Source organism: Erythrolamprus reginae, chromosome 1 (assembly GCF_031021105.1).
Source record: "Erythrolamprus reginae isolate rEryReg1 chromosome 1, rEryReg1.hap1, whole genome shotgun sequence".
NCBI classification, from domain to species: domain Eukaryota; kingdom Metazoa; phylum Chordata; class Lepidosauria; order Squamata; family Dipsadidae; genus Erythrolamprus; species Erythrolamprus reginae.
In genome coordinates, this window is record NC_091950.1 from 382,368,498 (window position 1) to 382,387,693 (window position 19,196).

A 19,196-nucleotide genomic window follows, 5' to 3' on the forward strand; every position below is an offset into this window, starting at 1 on the left:
GTCACTCATGTCTTCTTGGTCAGAGGAGCCTTCATCAGCAGATTTCACCTGGGGCAAAACAGGCCTGCAGCATGTGGATGTCTCCCCCACATCCACAGTCCTTGGGGCAGGAGCTGGGCCAGAGCTAACCACAACAAAATGGAGCAGGCAGCATGTTATGCATGAATTGCTGAAGATTTCTCATTGTGATGGAAGACCAAGGTAAAGCCAGTGGACAGTCACACAGGTCATTCTCCCCGGCTATGCCTAGCATCAATTGCTCCATTTATTGTAAAATCACATGCATTATAGCCATTTAAATCAGAAAGCCTTTTGCTTCTTATGCAAGGATAAATTTATGGTGACCGCTTCTTCCTTCATACCTCATTGTGGCCAGTAAGGGCCCACAGAGTCGGCCTTCTCCAGGTCCCGTCCACCAAACAATGTCAGTTGGCAGGACCTCAGGGAAGAGGCTTCTCTGTGGCCGCTCTGACCCTATGGAATCAACTGCCCAAGAGACTCGCATTATACCCTCCCTACTGATTTTCTGGAAAGCTGTTAAAACCTGGCTTTTCCGGCAGGCCTGGAATTAAGACTGATTGTTGCAAGTATAGTTTTAGAATACATGTGATTTTAGTGATGTTTTTAATTGTTTTTTTTTACTTATATTGTATTTATACCCGTTGTTAGCTGCTCAGAGTTTGTTTGGAGTGAGTGGCATATGAAATAAATAGATAAATAGATAAATAAATAGATAGATAGATAGATAAATGGATGGAGGGAGGGAGGGAGGGATAGATAGATAGATAGATAGATAGGTAAATGCAACCTGCAGGGACCAGCCATCCTAGGAATCCTCCGTCTAAAAATGAGATGGTAAATTTCAGCAACTTGCAGGGACAGCTGAAAACCCCCAACTCTGTATGACTGTTTTCCCCCTCATTTTATTTATTTATTTATTAGATTTGTATGCCGCCCTTCTCCAAGGACTCGGGGCGGCTTCCAACACCTTCTCTACTTTGAGGTGAGCTCATTGGCTCTTCACCTGCATTTCTACTGCACCAGAACTTAATCCCCTTCAGTCTGTCCTTGCAATGAAACCATAAAACTACTTTGCATTTTGAATTAAGACACCCTTAAATGGGAGAAAGACACCTTTTAAAAATGGGATGACTCCCAGCTTCTTTTAACTCTTCTTCGCAGGCAAGAGGAGGATGGTTTTCAGAACTGTTTTCTGACTGTCCTGTGTGACCCATTTGTGATTAAGTGTTGTAGAGGCACTGGGGGGAAAGAAGAGCTTCTCATTTTCATGCTTCTACGCCTTTCCTTTCTCTAACTCTGCTCCATTTGCCCTTAAGTGCTTCTATTCTGTTGCTTTCAAGTCATTTAAACTGCTTCCTCACATTCTCAAATTATCAACAGAGCTTTCATTGCCCCAAAATACATATATTAATGCCTAAAACAGGTCTGCAGTTTTGTCACCAAATCTAGCAATTGTTCAGGAGTCTGGTGGGTTAGTTCATTTCGGCACATGTGATTTGTAGCATCTTCTACAGTCATTCAACTAACAATGTTACCGACCTAAAAGCAATGTGGATAGGTTTTATCTTCATTTCCAAATGTCTGAGTGACGCTACCAAGATATTATGCATCTCCTTCAGTCAGGGTAATGGAAAGACACCCCAAGACATCCCCATACCTAACAAAATAGCAACACTTAAGGTCATTCGTGCAAACCAATGAAAGATTTGACACTTTAAAGTACAGAGGAGTGGGTATTGCCGAGTTTTGCATTTGCATCTTTTTTTGGTGGGGCGGGGAGACATTTTAAAACGTATTTTAAAAAGGCATATAATTTTGCTGGAGTAATAAGGCATTTAATGCAACAGCGGCGTCTCGCACCTTTGCAGGGAAATTTAGCAGAGACGCCTGTGGAAAAGCCACCTCCAAGGCACAAAAGATGGAACGCAGGAGAGCGCAACTCCAGGACTCTTCTTCTTCTTCCACGGCAAGAAACAATGACATCATCGCTTGGAGTGCCAGAATAACTGGCGGGGAATCACAGAGGCATCAAGTTTGGGCGCTACGCAAGCTGCCATATTCGGTCATTTTTTTTTAAAAAAAGAGGGAGTTTAAAAGCCTTATCCCATCCTCCCGGCGGGTCTTGTGCAAGACTTCACTGACTTCGCAACGTTGTGGAAGCCCGCTTTGCTGCGCGTCTTCCTCCTCCTCATTCCGCAGAGGAGAAGCCCAGACCGGCGGCCGCCATGAACATCAACCTCGACCCATCGCTTTATGTAACATTGCATATTAAAAAACCCCCACCATAACAACTCTCCCCCCAACTCCTCCATCGTTATTAAAAAGCATCACCGTTTGAAAAATATTACCAGCGGTCGCTGGGAGGTGGCGCCGTCGAGCCGCTCCGAGCGACTTGGTTTTATTCCCTCCCTCCAGGCTCGCACGTGGCCCGCCGCCTCCCGGGTGAAAAGCGGCAGCCTCCTTGCGCTCGCTCCACTCGCCCCCTTTCCACCACCCCTCCTCCTCCTCCTCCTTCTCTTTTTTTGCAAAGTGAGCCGACGTGCACTGCGGGTGCGGGGCTACCGTAGACTCCAATGCACGCTCCGGGCACTTCGGGGCAACGTCGGTTTCAGCCAGAGCTCCCGACGCCGCTGGAAGGAGCCGTCGGTGACGGGCTGCAGGGGGCGAGGCGAGGCGCCCTGCCGAGGAACAAGTGGAAACGGTAGGAGGGCGGAGGATGGCTGCAAGGGATGAGCCCAGTTGAGCGGGGGGGGGAAACAAGGCGTCGGAGGGGATGCCCCGTTGTTCCTGAGCTGTTGCTGGAGAAGGTTTTGTGGGGTTCCCCCACCCTTGGGTGGTGGGGCGCCTGGAGATGCCTGCACCAACCCAGCTGCGCGCTTCTCTGCATCTGCTCCGGGATCCACCCGGTCTGTTTATCCTGGAGGTTTGGTGAAGACACTTCATTGCCCCTCCGCTGCACCCCACCCGTTGCTCTCAGCGTGTGTGTGTGTCCTCGCCCTGGGTGCGTCATCCTTCAGACAGTTGCACTTTCTTCTCTCGTCCCGACTGCCCTGCCTTCCTCCAAAGGAGACGGGTGTATCCACAACAACCGCGGCCGATGGGATCTTTTTTGCGACGGGCGCTTTTGCAGCCGGTTCTTGGTGGAGCAAGGCAGCAGCCGCCGGTCCCGTTGGATTTGGCTGGACGGCTGTGAGGGTGCCTCCAAAGCCGCCTTTTTTACAAGCTCCGATGTCACTTTCTATCCTTTGCCCCCGTCACACGCGTGTTTGTTGGTCCACGTAAGAAGGACGCCGTCTCCCCGATCCTCTGAAAGGAAGACCGCTTTGCCCTGAAGGTACCTCTGTGAAAACTCCAAGTTGACTTAAGGTTGAACCAAAGCCTGAAGATCGTCGCTGTTTTGCTGGGTGATTAAAACTACTGGAATTCCCCTCCACTCCCTGCCTTGCGTTGCTGCCTCTCCGGGGGAAAAATATCTCCAGAGAAAGTGAGTAAAAGGGTTTTGTTGACCTCAGAATGTCCCACTCCTTCTTGGGAGACTCTCCTTTCTTCTGAAACTTTGGAAGAAGGAAGGGCTTTTTTTTCCTCTTTACACAAAATCTCTTGTTGCTAGATTTTGAAAGCTGTTTGAATTCCTTGGAGACTCAGTTGCCTACCTGCCGGAGCACAGTATTGACCGAGGAAAGAGGTTATTTAAGGACCCTCAGGGATTGGGGGACAAGTCCTGCTTAAAGAAGAGACTTCCAAGGGTACCCTTGCCTCATTTCACCTGCAGAGGTGCTCAGAGCAAGCTCGAGGACCCCCCCCGTTTACTTGGAAGCTGCATCTTTCTTTGCTGTGACATTGGGAAGAAACTTTGCCCACAAAAATGTCCAAAGTGGCGGCTTCTGGCGGAGCTGGAACCTCAGCGGCAGCATCAGAGGGTTGTGGGGCAGGGCTGGCCGAAGACCTCTCTAAGGTGTCGGATGAGGACCTGCTGAAATGGAGCAAAGAAGACCTCATTCGTAGCCTCCGTAAAGCTGAGTCAGAGAAAGTGAGTGCCATGCTGGATCACAGCAACCTCATCCGAGAGGTCAACCGCCGCTTGCAGCTCCACCTGGGCGAGATCCGGGGACTTAAGGTAAAAGGATGCTTGCAGGGGAGGAAAAATGGAAAGGGGAGGGGTGGGGGGAAAGCAAAGGCAGGTTCTGGTCCTTGCAAATCACTATGCAGCTGTGTAGCGCCTTGCAGAAAATTCAGGACCATATAGACTGCTATAATGAAAAAAGGGCAGGGATGGGCAAACCAGGTAGAGATTTTATTGTGAAAGATTGTTGTGTGTGCTTTTGTTCTGGTCCTCAAAACAAATTCCTCGATTTAAGTTCCCCCAGGTCACTGCGACTTAAAGCATCCAGAATTCCCAGCCAGCATGCTAGAAAGAATAGCCACAGGATTAGGTTAGGAAAAATTGCTGAATGCCCTTTGTAACTTTCTGAGTGTTAGATCTTGGGATTCTAATAAAAAGCAAGTGGGCCGTGCAAACTGCCTACCCCTACACAAAGACAGATCAAAAGTTGGTGGATATTGTGCAGGAGAACTTCCCTGTTGCTTTAGTCTCAGAGGGTATCTTCTTCCACTCCCTCACCCTTAATTATATGTAAAAATACAACCTTAGATAACTCACCATTGTTACTATGCCCTTGCCAGAAAAGATTTCTTTGGATCCAGACACAGATAGGAAACATAATACTGTATCAGAAGGTCTCTTGTGTGTTTGCAAGGTATATTTTAGTGTTTCTCAATCTCAGCAGCACTTTAAGATGCGTAGACTTCAACTCTCACAATTTCCCAGCCAGACTGGTAACCTACATTTTAATTATTACATGTGTTGAATATAGATGCAGATATTTCATTGATTGATCAGTGTAAGGAGTGGAGTGAGTAGTTCTTGCTTGAAAACCTATACCTAGTTTTATTTATTTGGATTACTGTAATTGTATACTGTCAGATTAAAAAGATGCTTCCTTGGAGGTTTACATCCTAAAAACATGACAAACCTAAAATCAAGATAAAAGACAAATTTCTTTATGTGTGTGTGTGTGTGTGTGTGTGTGTGTACATATTACACAGTGAAATGTATATCATTGTGACTGTTATGTACTACAGTGAAATGCTTCTGTTGGTGTAAAGTACTAGTTTCAATTTGTAGCTTATCCCATCCAAAAATATTTGGACAGCATAGCTTGGAAAGTTGCCCTGTTGCAACTAGGCAAAGTGAAATAGTTTACCGACTTACTGACAATTGTTTATATCATACTTTCCAGGATACTGTCTTCCAAAGTATCTTACAATTAGCAGAAACATATTCTTGGCTGTTTTAATTAATGTATTCAAATAATGAAGGGTCCTTCCAACTGGAAAGTTGATGTAAAAAGCCCTGTGGAAAGAACAGAAGGCAGCTCTTTAATAATACCCTCCCTGAGTGCTAATTTATCCCCTGAGTCTTTTATACAGTGATTGCTGTTAAATAGTCCTGCATCTGGAAAGGTCAGTCCAGTCCAGTAGGAGCAGGCAATTGACCTGATCTTAACTACCCCCTCAACAGTCCTCACTAATACACATATAGTTAGATTTTGTTTTAGACCATTTCTGCAGTACTGATTTATAAAGGCTTCTAACACCTTGCAGCCACTGATACAGCAATATTAACCCCGTCCTCATTATCTTCCTGAATGTCCTGTTAGATAAACCATGCTATAAAAGACTAACCTAGAAATAACATTAAACAGCTCCCTAAAAGTCTGTAATGGCGATAGTACTCTTTGAATACCATTCGCTGATCTTGACTGGTTCGAAAAAGTTAAGCAGGATTGGAGATGATTAGTATTTGGAAGGAAGATCACAGGGAAATCTCAAGGCTATGTTGAAAATGCAGCAACAAGAGTTTTCTGAAATTGGTGCAAAAAGTACAGATGTGGAGATAAAATCTAAGCTTGAGTCAAGGAAGTATTTTCACTTTAGTCTGGTGAGTAAGCACCAAAACCAGTTTTAACTAATCTTAGGAAAGGTAAGATAGGCCTGATCTTGTTAAATCTTAGTTGGGAGACTAGTAATACATTCCATGGGGATAGCTTTGACTGGGGGGGGGGGTTCGAAAGAACATCCCAGAAGAACCTGTAGCAAAAGGATATATCTGGGAGTTGAAATTTGTTTCAGGAACTCTCCCCCCCTTGTGTATCTACATGATTTTTCATGGTTAAAATTTATTTTGTAAACTGCGCAGGAATGAGACCTATCTCCCCTCCTCTTTGAAAATGGACTGATACCTTAAAGTTCAAGAGGTGGTGTTAATTAGCAAGCAAAACCTGTGGAATGACAGGTATTAAACTGTAAATGATTTTTTTCAAACCTGCATGGCTATCCTTTTTGTAAGAATTGGCCATGTGGTAAGTGGCTTGGCTTTGCCTCCTCCAGGCCTTTCCTTAAGCACTTGCTGAGTCAGTTGAAGAGGTGCTTTAATGCAGTAAGTGACCTACACTTGAAAATAAACTTCCTAGAAAATGTGAAGTTACCTATCTCAATGAGTAGCAATTTCATGGGACTCTAGAGAAATGCCTTCCTATCTACTAGAGAAATGTGTTCTGTTGGAGGTAGGAGGTGATGGATCATTAAGCAGCTTGTCAACCTTGTGTGATAAACCAGGTAAGAATCAAAGCCAGATGATCTACGCCTGGGATGTCAAATTTGGTTTCATTGAAGGCCGCATCAGGGTTGTGCTTGATGTTGGGGGCCGGGATGGCCAGCTTGATGTCACTCATGTTGAGGGGGTCTGTGGTGGCCAGAGCACTCTTCCAGCAAAAATAAGGCTCAGGAGCACCATTTACTGCTCTTCCGAGCTCCGTTTTTGCTGGCAGAGGCACCACAGATTGGTCCCTCACTGTTTCCAGAATGGACCTGCAGGCCAGATCTAAGCAACCTGTGGGTCGCGAATCTGGAGTTTCACTCCCCTGATCTGTGGTAATTTGCCTTTAGAATTACCTTTTCTATAAATTACTCCTTTAGAACAACACTTTAGAAAATGTCCAGAGATACTTTACTAGAAGAGTCCTTCATTCCTCCACTCGCAACAGAATACTCTACGCAACTAGACTTACGATCCTAGGTATAGAAAGCTTAGAACTACATTGCCTTAAACATGACCTAAGCATAGCCAACAAAATCACCTGCTACAACGTCCTTCCTGTCAATGACTACTTCAGTTTCAACCACAACAACACATGAGCACACAATAGATACAAACTTAAAGTAAACCGCTCCAAACTCGACTGCAGGAAATACGACTTTAGTAACCGAGTAGTTAATGCATGGAACTCACTACCTGACTCTGTGGTATCATCTCCTAACCCCCAAAACTTTACCCTTACACTATCCACTGTTGACCTCTCCCGATTCCTAAGAAGTCATTAAGGGGCATGCATAAGTGCACCAGCGTGCCTACCGTCCCCTGTCCTAATGTTCCTCTCCTTATAGAATTAGTTAAGAACATAAGAAGAGCCATGCTGAATCAGGCCAAAGCCCATCGAGTCCAGCATTCTGCATCACACAGTGGCCCACCAATTGTCCATGGGGATCTTGAGCAAAAGGAGAAGGCAAGACCCTCCCTTTCCCCTGACCCGCAACAAACGATACTCAAGGGAATCCTGCCTGCCTCAAGCAACATAGAGGCGGCACATGGACATCCGTTTCAATAACCACCGATACATTTGGTATCCATGAATCTGTCTAATCTTGCCTTGAAGCTATCAAGGCTGACAGCTGTCACGACCTCTTCTGGAAGTGAATTCCATAAACCAACGACCCTCTGGGTGAAGAAATATTTCCCTTGATTTGTCCTCACTTACATTAGATGAACTAATTCTAATGTAACTTGTAAAGTTACATTGATAGAATCCTGCAAGCCTGTAAGTACAATTCTCTACCTATCTTCTTTATAGCCCAATAAACTACGGAGAATCTCTTCTGAGCATTTGGTACTACCTACTCTCCAGGTGCAGGCGATGCTGTCTCTTATCTGACACATCCCTTGGCAGCACTTTTTTGCCCAGACTACCAAGGTCATTTCACATACTATTATATCATTTCCCCCTTCAGATCATCCTCCCCTCTTGAAGTCCCCAGATTGTGGGCTGTGAAAACAAAGTGTAGCTATGTGTGGCTCTTCTCATCTGCTGATAACTCTCCAAGACCACAGGACGCATCCCCTAAATCAGGTGCACCAGTAGAGCCTCCTCGCCATTGGGAATTTCTATCACGTGGAACTCAGGTCTCAGACTAAGGCAGTCAGATTTCCAGCTCTGAGTTCTCGGAGAGGAGTGGCATATAAATCCAATCAACAAACAAGCAAGCAAACAAACAAACAAACAAACACACACAAACAAACAAACAAACACAAACAAACAAACAAACAAACAAACAAACAAACAAACAAACAAACAAACGTGTTGGCCTTTCCATCTCTTGTCTGTATATATACAGTATTTCCTGCCTCCTACCCCCAAGGCACTCTCCATCCTATCCAAGAATCCCTTCTGTTCATTTTGGTTAGTGCCAAACTCTGCAAGTCTGGTAGTTGGCAAGCATGGATTAATTAAGATATTGGTTGAGAAAGCAGTGCACCAGTTATAGCTCATGCAGACTCTTGCTGCCTCCGTGACCTTTCTGGTTCTGGGTAGCTTTTTCAGTGTACCAAATATTTTTCCTCTTTGTCTACAGTCTAGCACCTAAAGTCTAGCACTGCTTTCACTTCTTATTCCCCCCCCTCCTGTACAGCAGAGTCAGGGGGATGCCTCTTTCACTAGAAAAGATTGATAGAAAATAGGGCGAAGTCTTCATTGATGCTGGCAGTTGCAAATGAAACGCTACTTGGTTTATTTCTTATAATCACTAGGACAAGGCCCATAAATTGTGAATCTAGTTTCTTGGAAGACCTCTAAATTCTTTCGGTCTGAATGGATTTTGGTTAGCGTGGGCTGCTCCTTCCAGTAAGTGTCTCCATTATTGAACAATAATATTTTTTATTTCCAGGAACTCCTTATGGAAAATGTCATAGTTTATGTTGGAAGGAGAATTCTGGAGTAAACTAAAGTAAATCTCTCTCCTTGCGCCTTCTTTCTCCACTGGATCAGAATTGCTCCTATGGCCACATCTGAAGTATCTGTCTTCATCACAAAGGGTCGGTCAGGGTAGCTGAAGACCAAGAAGAATTGCTGATCTTTTAAGTGTTGGGACAGTGGTTTTATATGGACAGCAACATTTCAGCTGAATTTCCTGTAGAATTTAGCAAATTTCAGAAAGCATTGTACATCTTTCATATTACTCTCTCTCTCTCTCTCTGTGTGTGTGTGTGTGTGTGTGTATGTACCATGATAACATAGACTTTGCTAGATCCTTTTTGTGGAAATTTTGTTGCCCAGATAGTTTAGTTGAGGCAGGTTAATGCACACTTCTCTAGTTTGACAACTTATCTCATATTTATTACAGTAGGGTTCTGATACATGTGACACTTGGGGAGGGATCTTAGGAATAAATGAATAGGTCAGCTAACTACATCATCACCTACTTGTCTAAAATGTTTGAAAACATGTTGTTTATGAGCCTAGAAAAACAGCTCCACAATTAACTAATCTGAAAGGCATCCCTGTGTATTTGAATTTGCTATAACTACTATGAATTAAATACACATGTCCTTTAATTTTGATTATGTTATAAGCAATTCGCAACTCTGGTTTTGTAAAGATGTGTGCCTTTTGTAGCTGGTTTAATAGATCTGTGATAAGTAGGAGTGGATAAAGTCTAATTGTCACTCTGTTGAGGTCTTTGTTGTAAGATAACTGCCTCTTCTTCCTCAATATATGCATAAAGTAAATCCTTCCTATGTTATGATAGATCCTCCAAGAGGTACTTAATGACCTGGTTTCAAAATTCCACTCTCCTCCAAGTTCCGTATCCACATTTTGGGTACTTGGCAACCAGCACATTATTTGTGGCTGTTTGCAGTATTCCATCATAAGTGTGACCAAAATCTGCAATGTTTTTGTCAAAACAGGCAGTTAACTTTTCTTTTCCATATAAATTTGCCGCAGAGCAAACAATGTGTTTATTTGATGACTGCACCGTTTGCTTAATGAACATCACAAAAGAGGTTGTAAAATCTTGTCTGTCACCCTCATGACTTATGACTGTAATAGACAGGCTTCATTACAACTCTACCTGTATTTGAGGTGTTGTTGGCAGGGTAAACTTGCACTGCTTATAAAGTGACGCTGTGGAAAGGAATGAGAACATCTCTTGTGCTCAACTTACAACTGGATCATGCAGTCCTATCGATGTCAGTATTCCTCTTACCAGAACAGATCCCAGGACATGTCATTCTTTTGGGTCAGGGCTTGTCAACCTCAATTTAGGAGACTCTTCCATGGGAAGAACAACCACCATACAGATGGAACTTGAAGCCGTTCATTCCCATTGGGGGCAGGTTACAGGAGTTTGATTGTGTGCTCAGGGTCGCTCAGGTTGCTCAGGGTCGTTGGTCACGACAGGACCTCCTCAACTGGCTGGAACTGAGAGTGGCCTATCTGGCACTCCATCACATCCAATGAGATCTCTCAGACTGACACATACTTCTACTGATGGACAATGCCACAACAAAGATGCACAGAGAGGAGGGGGTCACACTGTTTTCCAGGGCACCAGAGGGCCAGACGAGGAGTAACGGTTGGAAGCTGACCAAGGAGAGATTCAACCTAGAAATAAGGAAGAACTTCCTGATGGTCAGAGCGATCAACCAGTGGAACGGCCTGCCAGCGGAGGTTGTGAACTCTGCAACTTTGGACATTTTCAAGAGGAGATTGAACTGTCATTTGGCTGGGGTGCTGTAGGATTTCCTGCTTAAGCAGAGGATGGACTTGATGACATGCAAGGTCCCTTTCAACTCCAACAAACAAACAAACAAATGTGAACAGGCAGGGTGTACACATGCTCCAGAGTGTTGATGTGTGAGGCTCAGAACTTGCATGCCTGGGCAGAATCTCATCTGAGCTCCTTACAAGCAGACCATATTTTGGGTGTGGCCAACACCCAAGCGGAATGGTTGACTAGAACAATGCACAACAGTCTGAATAGCAAGTCCACCCATTTCTTTTCAATCAACTTATGGACAGATTTGGCCATCCGCATCTAGACCTATTTGCCAGCAGACTATACAATTTCTGTGATTTTTTCCTGATTTCACAATCTTGTGGTAGAGGGGACCAATGCGTTGTGACTTCCTTGCCTGGGGGAACTGTTGTATGCCTTCCCTCCCACCTCTCTGATCCAGTGGGTCATCCAGAAAATCATGGAGGAGGAAGCATAAGTGTTGTCCGTTGCACATCCTTGGAGGATGTACGTCATGAGATCTTCCTTTACCAAGGAGCTGTGCAACATCTGGAGCCACAATGGCTCAAGCTAACCATGTGGCGATTGAATGTGAAATGCTCAGGAGAGGACACTATTCAGGGAATGTGATTACTACCATTCTGGCCTCCAGAAGGGCATCAACGACTAGGATATACGAGGCTACCTGGAGGGCCTTTATTTGTTGGTGAGCCACTTGGAGCTTGCTACCTACGGTACTACAGGTTTTGGATTTTCTACAGGTGGGGTTAGTCAAAGGACTATCCACCAGTACCTTTTGCAGACAGGTGGCCACCTTAGCCACCGTTTTTCAAGGTGAGGGCACCAACCCTCTCTTGCATCATCTGAGAGTGCATCATTTTTTGAAAGAAGTTTACAATTTATGACTGACACCTGTTCACAGGTACCCTACCTGGGACCTGTCAGTTGTTCTGTAGGCGCTCATGACCTCTCTGTTTGAGCCTCTCCATGATGCTAGTATTAGATTGTTGACTTTCAAGTTCACCTTTCTAGTTGCAATAGCTTCAGTGTGCAAGATTTCAGAATTTGCTGCCCTGTCCGTATGCCAGGACTTATGTATTTTCATGCTGACCCTACGATTTTACCGAAGGCAATACCTTATTTACCCAGGACAGTGGGCAAGAAAGTATCACCATCTACCATTGGTCATTGGCGGCAGGCCCGCATTGCGTTGGCCTATGAGTATCAGTCCAGACTATATCCTCGCCACATCACAGCACACTGTTGCTTCCTTTTCAGCACAATTTCAGCACAAATGTAAGTGGGAAATGCCATTGGCTTGCCTGCTATAAATAGATCACATTGAGTTGTTAAGGTATGGAACTCACCCTGGTCCTCTCCAAAGTTCTCCAGCGTGGGAAGACAGAGCAAATCTACAAGTTGTTGCACTAACATGGGTTGGAGTAAGTTCTGCCTTGGCTGCTGTGTTAGTTATATGGTGGCATTCTGAAATTTGGTCATCTCTTCATCTCCATGCTTCTAGTGTTGCAACAAAATTTCTGCCAGGTGCTCTGCAGATAGCAGAATTCCTTGAGACTTGAAGACCATTCCTGAAATTTCTGCCTTTGGAAGAGAATAGGAGATTTACAAGATGTCAGCCTTGTTGGCCTGATGGGGTAATTCAGATAGGAATCACAATCAGATAGCTAATACAGTGGTACCTCAAGATACGAACCCCTCGTCTTACGAACAACTCAAGATACGAACCCAGGGTTCAGAAAAAATTTGCCTCTTCTTACGAACTTTTTTCGTGTTACGAACGCCAAACCCGAACTTCCGGGTTCGGCGTTCGGGAAGCTGCTGGGAAGCCCCCCGGCTGTTTTAAAAGATGACAGCCGGGCGGCGGGGCTTCCCAGCAGCCTACGAACGCTGAACGCGGAAGTTCGGGTTTGGCATTCGGCTTCGGGAGGCTGCCAAACTTCCGGGTTCGGGATTCGGGAGGTTGCTGGGAAGCCCCCCAGCCCGGCTGTCACCTTTTAAAACAGCCGGGCGGCTTTCCAGCAGCCTCCGAACACTGAATGCGGAAGTTCGGGTTTGGCGTTCGGCAAAAGTTTGGGGTTCGGGAGGTTGCTGGGAAGCCCCCCAGCCCGGCTGTCACCTTTTAAAACAGCCGGGCAACTTTCCAGCAGCCTTCCGAAGCCGAACGCCAAACCCGAACTTCCGCGTTCGGCGTTCGGAGGCTGCTGGGAAGCCGCCCGGCTGTTTTAAAAGGTGACAGCCAGGCTGGGGGGCTTCCCAGCAACCTCCCGAACCCCGAACCCGGAAGTTCGGCAAAAGTTCGGGGTTTGGGAGGTTGCTGGGAAGCCCCACCGCCCGGCCTCCCGAACGCCGAAACCGGAAGTTCGGGTTTGGCATTCGGCGTTCGGGAGGTCGCTGAGAAGCCCCCAGGCTGTTTTAAAAGGTGACAGCCGGGCGGCAGCATTTTTCTGCGGGGTTTTTTTTTTTGGTTGCACGGATTAATTGACTTTACATTGTTTCCTATGGGAAACAATGTTTCGTCTTATGAACCTTTCGTCTTACGAACCTCCCCCTGGAACCAATTAGGTTCGTAAGACGAGGTATGACTGTACAGTGATCCCCCGCTCGTTGCGAGGGTTCCGTTCCAGGAGCCCCCGCAACGAGCGGGTTTTCGCGAAGTAGCGATGCGGAAGTAAAAACACCATCTGCGCATGTGCAGATGGTGTTTTTACTCCCACAGCGCTAGCGAGGAGCCGAAGATTGGGGGCGGCGCGGCTGTTTGCCGCCGGCATGGGGGGCTTCCTAGCAGCCCCCCAAACCCGGGTTGGGGGTCCAGGGGGCGCTGTCTCTCGGCGCTTTCGAGCTGAGTCCGGGAGCGAATTCGCTCCCGGACTCGGCTCGAAAGCGCCGAGAGACAGCGTGGACAGGCCCGTTCCTTGGCGCTGTCTCTCGGCGCTTTCGCTCCTCGAAAGCGCCCAGAGACAGCGTGGACAGGCCCGTTCCTTGGCGCTGTCTCTGGGCGCTTTCGCTCCTCGAAAGCGCCCAGAGACAGCGTGGACAGGCCCGTTCCTTGGCGCTGTCTCTGGGCGCTTTCGCTCCTCGAAAGCGCCCAGAGACAGCGTGGACAGGCCCGTTCCTTGGCGCTGTCTCTGGGCGCTTTCGCTCCTCGAAAGCGCCCAGAGACAGCGTGGACAGGCCCGTTCCTTGGCGCTGTCTCTGGGCGCTTTCGCTCCTCGAAAGCGCCCAGAGACAGCGTGGACAGGCCCGTTCCTTGGCGCTGTCTCTGGGCGCTTTCGAGCTGAGTCCGGGAGCGAATTCGCTTCAGGACTCAGCTCGAAAGCGGCGAGAATGAACGGCGTGGGCGGGCGAAGGGCGGGCGGCAGCGAGGAGTTTGCGTGGGCGGTGGGGAAACTCCTCGCTGACGCCAGCAAGAGGGGGAAGACCCAGGAAAGCCACCTAGCAGCTGATCTCCCGGTTGCCATCTACGCATGCGTGCCCATAGAAAAAAAACGCACGCATGCGTAGATGGTATTTTGACTTCCGGGTTGAAAACTCACGAAGTACCCTGTTCGCAATGGTTGGGGACGCAATAAACGGGGGATCACTGTACTACTTTATTGTAAAGCTACATAGACAGAATCTTGCAAGTCTGGAAGTACGAGGGTTGCCCAGAAAGCAATGCACCACATTTTTCCCCTCAGTCTACAGTAATGGCACGAATGCAAAACTTTAGATATACATTATTGGAATTGTCAGGAGTTTTTTGCGTTTCTTCAGACAGATAGCATAGCTGCAGCAGTGTTTCAAAATGGCATCTGTAAGTGATATAGGTTACAAGCAGCGTGCCATTATTGAATTTCTCACTGTGGAGAAAGAAACTGTTGGGAACATTCACAAATGTTTGTGTACAGTTTATGGAGAATCTGCATTCGACAGAAGTACAGTTAGTCATGGAAGACATTTTGAGGGAGACGAAGAGGTGATTCACATAGTGCAGAAATGGCTTCGTGACCAGAACAAGGAGTGGTACCCACAGGGCATACACATCCTTGTGACTCACTGGAGGAAGGCCATAGAACGGGACGGATATTACATTGAAAAAGAGGGAGTGTAGAAGAAACGTAATTCTTTCTTGAATCTAAGTTTCATTGTGTTCAATAAATAATTGTTGAAGAAAAAAAATGTGCTGCATTACTTTCTGGGCGACCCTCATACAATTCTTCCCTCCTCTCCTTCATAGCTTGAAAAATTAGAGAAGGTCTCTTATGTGTCCCTTGAAAGCTCACCATCCAGTTGTGGGCTTTGTTGTCTTTGCTCCCTTTGCTCAGCCCCCCAGGGTCTTTCCCACATTCTCTTACAGGGCCAATCTCCTTTTTTGCCTAACCTATTTTATAAATTTTATAAATGAAAATTAAATGGGGTCAGGGAATTATGCTTGCCATACTGGACTATTTGCAAGAAGTATGTAATGTAACCTTATTTTAGTAGTAATACTAATAAAGTCTAGTATTTTCATATTTTTCTTTGAGAATATCCATCTAGGAGAGTGATGGTGAACCTATGGCGGCACGCGGAGCCATGTCTACTGGCAGGCGAGCCGTTACCCTAGTTCAGCCCCAGTGTATATGTGCGTGCAGCCAGCTGATTTTCGGCTCACCCGGAGACTATGGAAGGGCATTTTTGACTTCCAGAGAGTCTCTGTCCTCCTTAAGCCCCATAGAAGCCTATGGAGCCTGGGGAGGGCAAAAAACGGATCTACTGAGCCCACCAGAGGTTAGGAAATGGGCTGTTTCAGGCCTCCAGAGGTCCTATGGTGAGGCATTGAATTATGGGTGTGGGCACTTGCGCATGCGCGATAGCACACACACATGCGCTTTCGGCACCCAAGGGGGAAAAAGGTTTGCCAGCACTGATCTAGGATCTCCCTGTGGCTTATACTATATAATTATATTTAGTAATAAATGAATAATCTGGGAAAGATTGTGAACTTGGTAAAGGGTTAGCTTTTCTGCCGATAAAGCTTGTTATAAATACATCCCCCCAAAGTGAATAGGACAATCAATTTTAAAAGCTTTCTTCACATTATGCTTTCATACCCCCTAGTCAGAATAATTTTTTTTTCTTAGAAAGTAACAAAATGCCTCTGTTACAACTTTTAGTAAAATTTTCCTGCCTGGTTACCTGGAGGCAAAATGAAATGCAAGTAAGTACAGTTCTGGCTGATCCTCAGTGTGCAGATCTTTAAGAATAGACTCTTGGTGGAGAAAGCCTTTTCGGGCTTCAGCTGGAGGTCTTTCAGCCACACTACAGTATGTCAGGGAATGAATAGAACTTCATTCTGCTCCTGAGCTGTGGCTCTTTCCTCTTTTATAATACACCTTCTGTGCTGCTCTTTAGGCCTCTCCATGCCCGATTTATGTCTTAATTCAGTTCTTTTTAACAGCTTCTAAAAGTCTGTAAAACTCTTCTATTCTTCTTCTTGTTACATTGACTCCCAGGTTCTGATGTGGCAGATTATTTAGTTTTAATCTAATGAACTAAGGAGGTAGATTATTTAGTTTTTATCTAATAAAAAGTATCAGTGAGAAACAGCTGATTTTGCTACCGTGTTTCCCCAAAGTAAGACAGTGTCTTACTTTCTTTTTATCCCCAAAAGCCCCACTATGTCTTACTTTCGGGGTATGTCTTATATTGGAAAAAATAAGACCCACCCGGCCAACCCACCTACCCGAACCCGCAACACCCATGTCCGGTAAAAAGTAGTATTTTAAAAAATCTTCTTGAAAAATCTGGGTCTTCATTTTTACCCACTGGGGGAGACAAAGAGCCCGAAGCACCCTCCCCCCCCACACACAAACACATGGAGACACATCCGCATCCCCGCCTGCCTGCCCCGTCCGGGCCCCGCCATGACGTGGCAGCCGCGTCCGGTGCACACATCGGCCCTGACACGTGTCCGCCCACCCGGCGTCTCCGAAGCTTACTGGTCTCTGGCGGGCGCCTTTCGGCAGGAGAAGCCTTCGCCGGGCTGCTTCGCTGCTTGTTCCCTGACGACGGACAACGTCCGGCCGGCTTAGCCGGGACGGGCAACACGGCATCCGCTTGAGACGCCGGCAGGAGCAGCGGGAGCAGCAGGAACAGCAACATTTGGATCAGACGGAGGCGGCGGTGACGTATGGAGGGGGGGCGGTGCGGAAGTGGGCAGGAGGCGGCAATACCCCCGTGTTTCCCCGAAAGTAAGACATATGTCTTACTTTCGGGGTACGGCTTATATTAGCCAACCCCCCTGAAACCCCCGATATGTCTTACAATCGGGGGTGTCTTACTATTGGGGAAACAGGGTAGGTGTCCATCTGTCCATCCATCCATCCATCAAAGATCATCCATCCATCCACCCACCCACCCATCATCAAAGATTATCCATCCATCCTCCCACCTTCTCTTTGGCTTCTATGGTCTATTGATGCAGGAGACCCATGAAATTCTGAAATTTAATCCATGATGAAATCACAGAAAGTTCAAATATGTATCGACTTCCGTTCCTTTCCTTTTTTCTTAAACTAAAACAATCAGGCTTGAAAATGTGAAGAAGGCTGAGAAAGAAAAGTTAGATTCTCTGCTAAAAAAATTGCTAACCTGTTTTGGCCCTGTTTTTAATTGGAAGTTGGGGGTGAGAGAACTAATGGAGAGTGAAAATGCAACTCAAGAAGGGCAATTTGAGCAGAAAGATATAAAAAGAAAGGAAAAGAAAGAAATACTTCATTTTTATTCTGCTTGGGAATGTTCTGTTATGTTTTGCACAAGGTATAAAAACCTAGATAAGTAGCTTTCCCCAATCAGATGTATATTAGATTTAGAATACAGTGATCCCTCGATTTTCGCGATCTCGTTCTTCGCGAAACGCTATATCGTGATTTTTCCCACCCGATGACGCCACTCTCTTCCTTCCTTTCTCATCTTTCTTTCTCTCTCTCTTTCTCTATCTTGCTTCTTCCTCTCTCACACTCTCTTCCTCCCTCTCTCATCTCTTTCTTTCCTTCTCTCTCTTTCTCTATCTCTCCCCCTCTTGCTGGCGGGCGGCGGGCGGGCGGGCGAGCGGGGGCATCAGCGAGGAAGACCCAGGGAAGACCCAGGGAAGCTGCTGCTGCGCTGCCAAGCAGATCAGCTGCTGGGCGGCCACAGCAGCAGTGAGCGGACGAAGATCGGGGTTTCCCCGCCGCCCACGCAAAGGGGAAACCCCGATTCGGCTCCTAGCTGCGCTGCCAAGCAGATCAGCTGCTGGGCGGCCGAAGGAACCTTCCCTGGGTCTTCCCCGCCGCCCACGCAAACTCCACCATCTGCGCATGCGCGGCCATGAAAAAAGGGCGCGCATGCGCAGATTTTACTTCCGCAACCCTACATCGTGAAAAATCGATTATCGCGAGGGGTCTTGGAACGGAACCCTCGCGATAATCGAGGGATCACTGTACTGACTAAATACTATGTAGCCTAACACATCTTGAAGACTATAGTGAAGTATTAGGTACATACTAAATAGGAATGATTTGAATATAATATTCAACTTTTGTTTGGAGGAATATGTGGTAGAATTTGGAGGCTTAGAAATAGGCGTTTTCCTCTGAAGCTTCTTGGTTTTTTTTAAATCACCTGTGAGTGCTAATAGGTCATAATGAAAATAGTGCCATGCACTATTTTACCAGAATGAAGCAATGATGGTAAAGATTAAATTCTTCCTACAATACAGAAAATAGCTTGCAGGTTAAATTCCTTCTTTAGTACAGAAAATAGCTTGCATGTCCCTGTAGAACTGATGCTATATGTATTTAGAAAATAATCCTACACACTAAAGCAAAATATTTATTTAACATCAGAACTAAGTCTCAGGAATAAAAGAGAAACTAAGATGTATGTTTTCTTAAAAAATCAATTGTCTCCCCAGCCTTCTTCCCCTTCTTTTACTTTCAAAACCAGCCATGGTATAAACTTCAGAAGGAACAATAAAAGAAGGAATTGATCCCAGTTCTATTTTCTGTTCTCTTAATACCTACTATTATACTGAAGAGGGAGGGAGAAAAGGATTGAGATTTTTATCAACTTCATAGCTGGAAGGAAAATTAAATACCTGTTATATGAGGAAGATGGGAAAGCTACACGGATTTTTCTTCCTGAAGATAGGCAGTTGAATGTAACTTTAGTTCTTTATGTCTCTCAAAGGAGTTTATTGATAAAACTTAGTTTGACTGCGGAAGTGTCATGCTGTTTCCAAG

At 46.0% G+C, this 19,196-nt stretch overlaps 1 protein-coding gene across 2 annotated transcripts in view; it reads left to right on the top strand.

Moving 5' to 3' along the window:
• Positions 1–2,804: 2,804 nt before the first annotated feature.
• Positions 2,805–19,196, top strand: part of CCDC85A (coiled-coil domain containing 85A) — a 181,336-nt gene continuing 164,944 nt past the window's right edge. Inside the window, exon 1 of one of the 2 annotated variants that reach the window (XM_070734779.1) lies at positions 2,805–4,138. In XM_070734779.1, coding sequence (XP_070590880.1) covers positions 3,887–4,138 — 252 coding nt within the window. In that variant the 5' untranslated portion in view covers positions 2,805–3,886. The remainder of the gene's footprint in view (positions 4,139–19,196) is intronic. The other variant, XM_070734780.1, reaches the window with a different exon arrangement.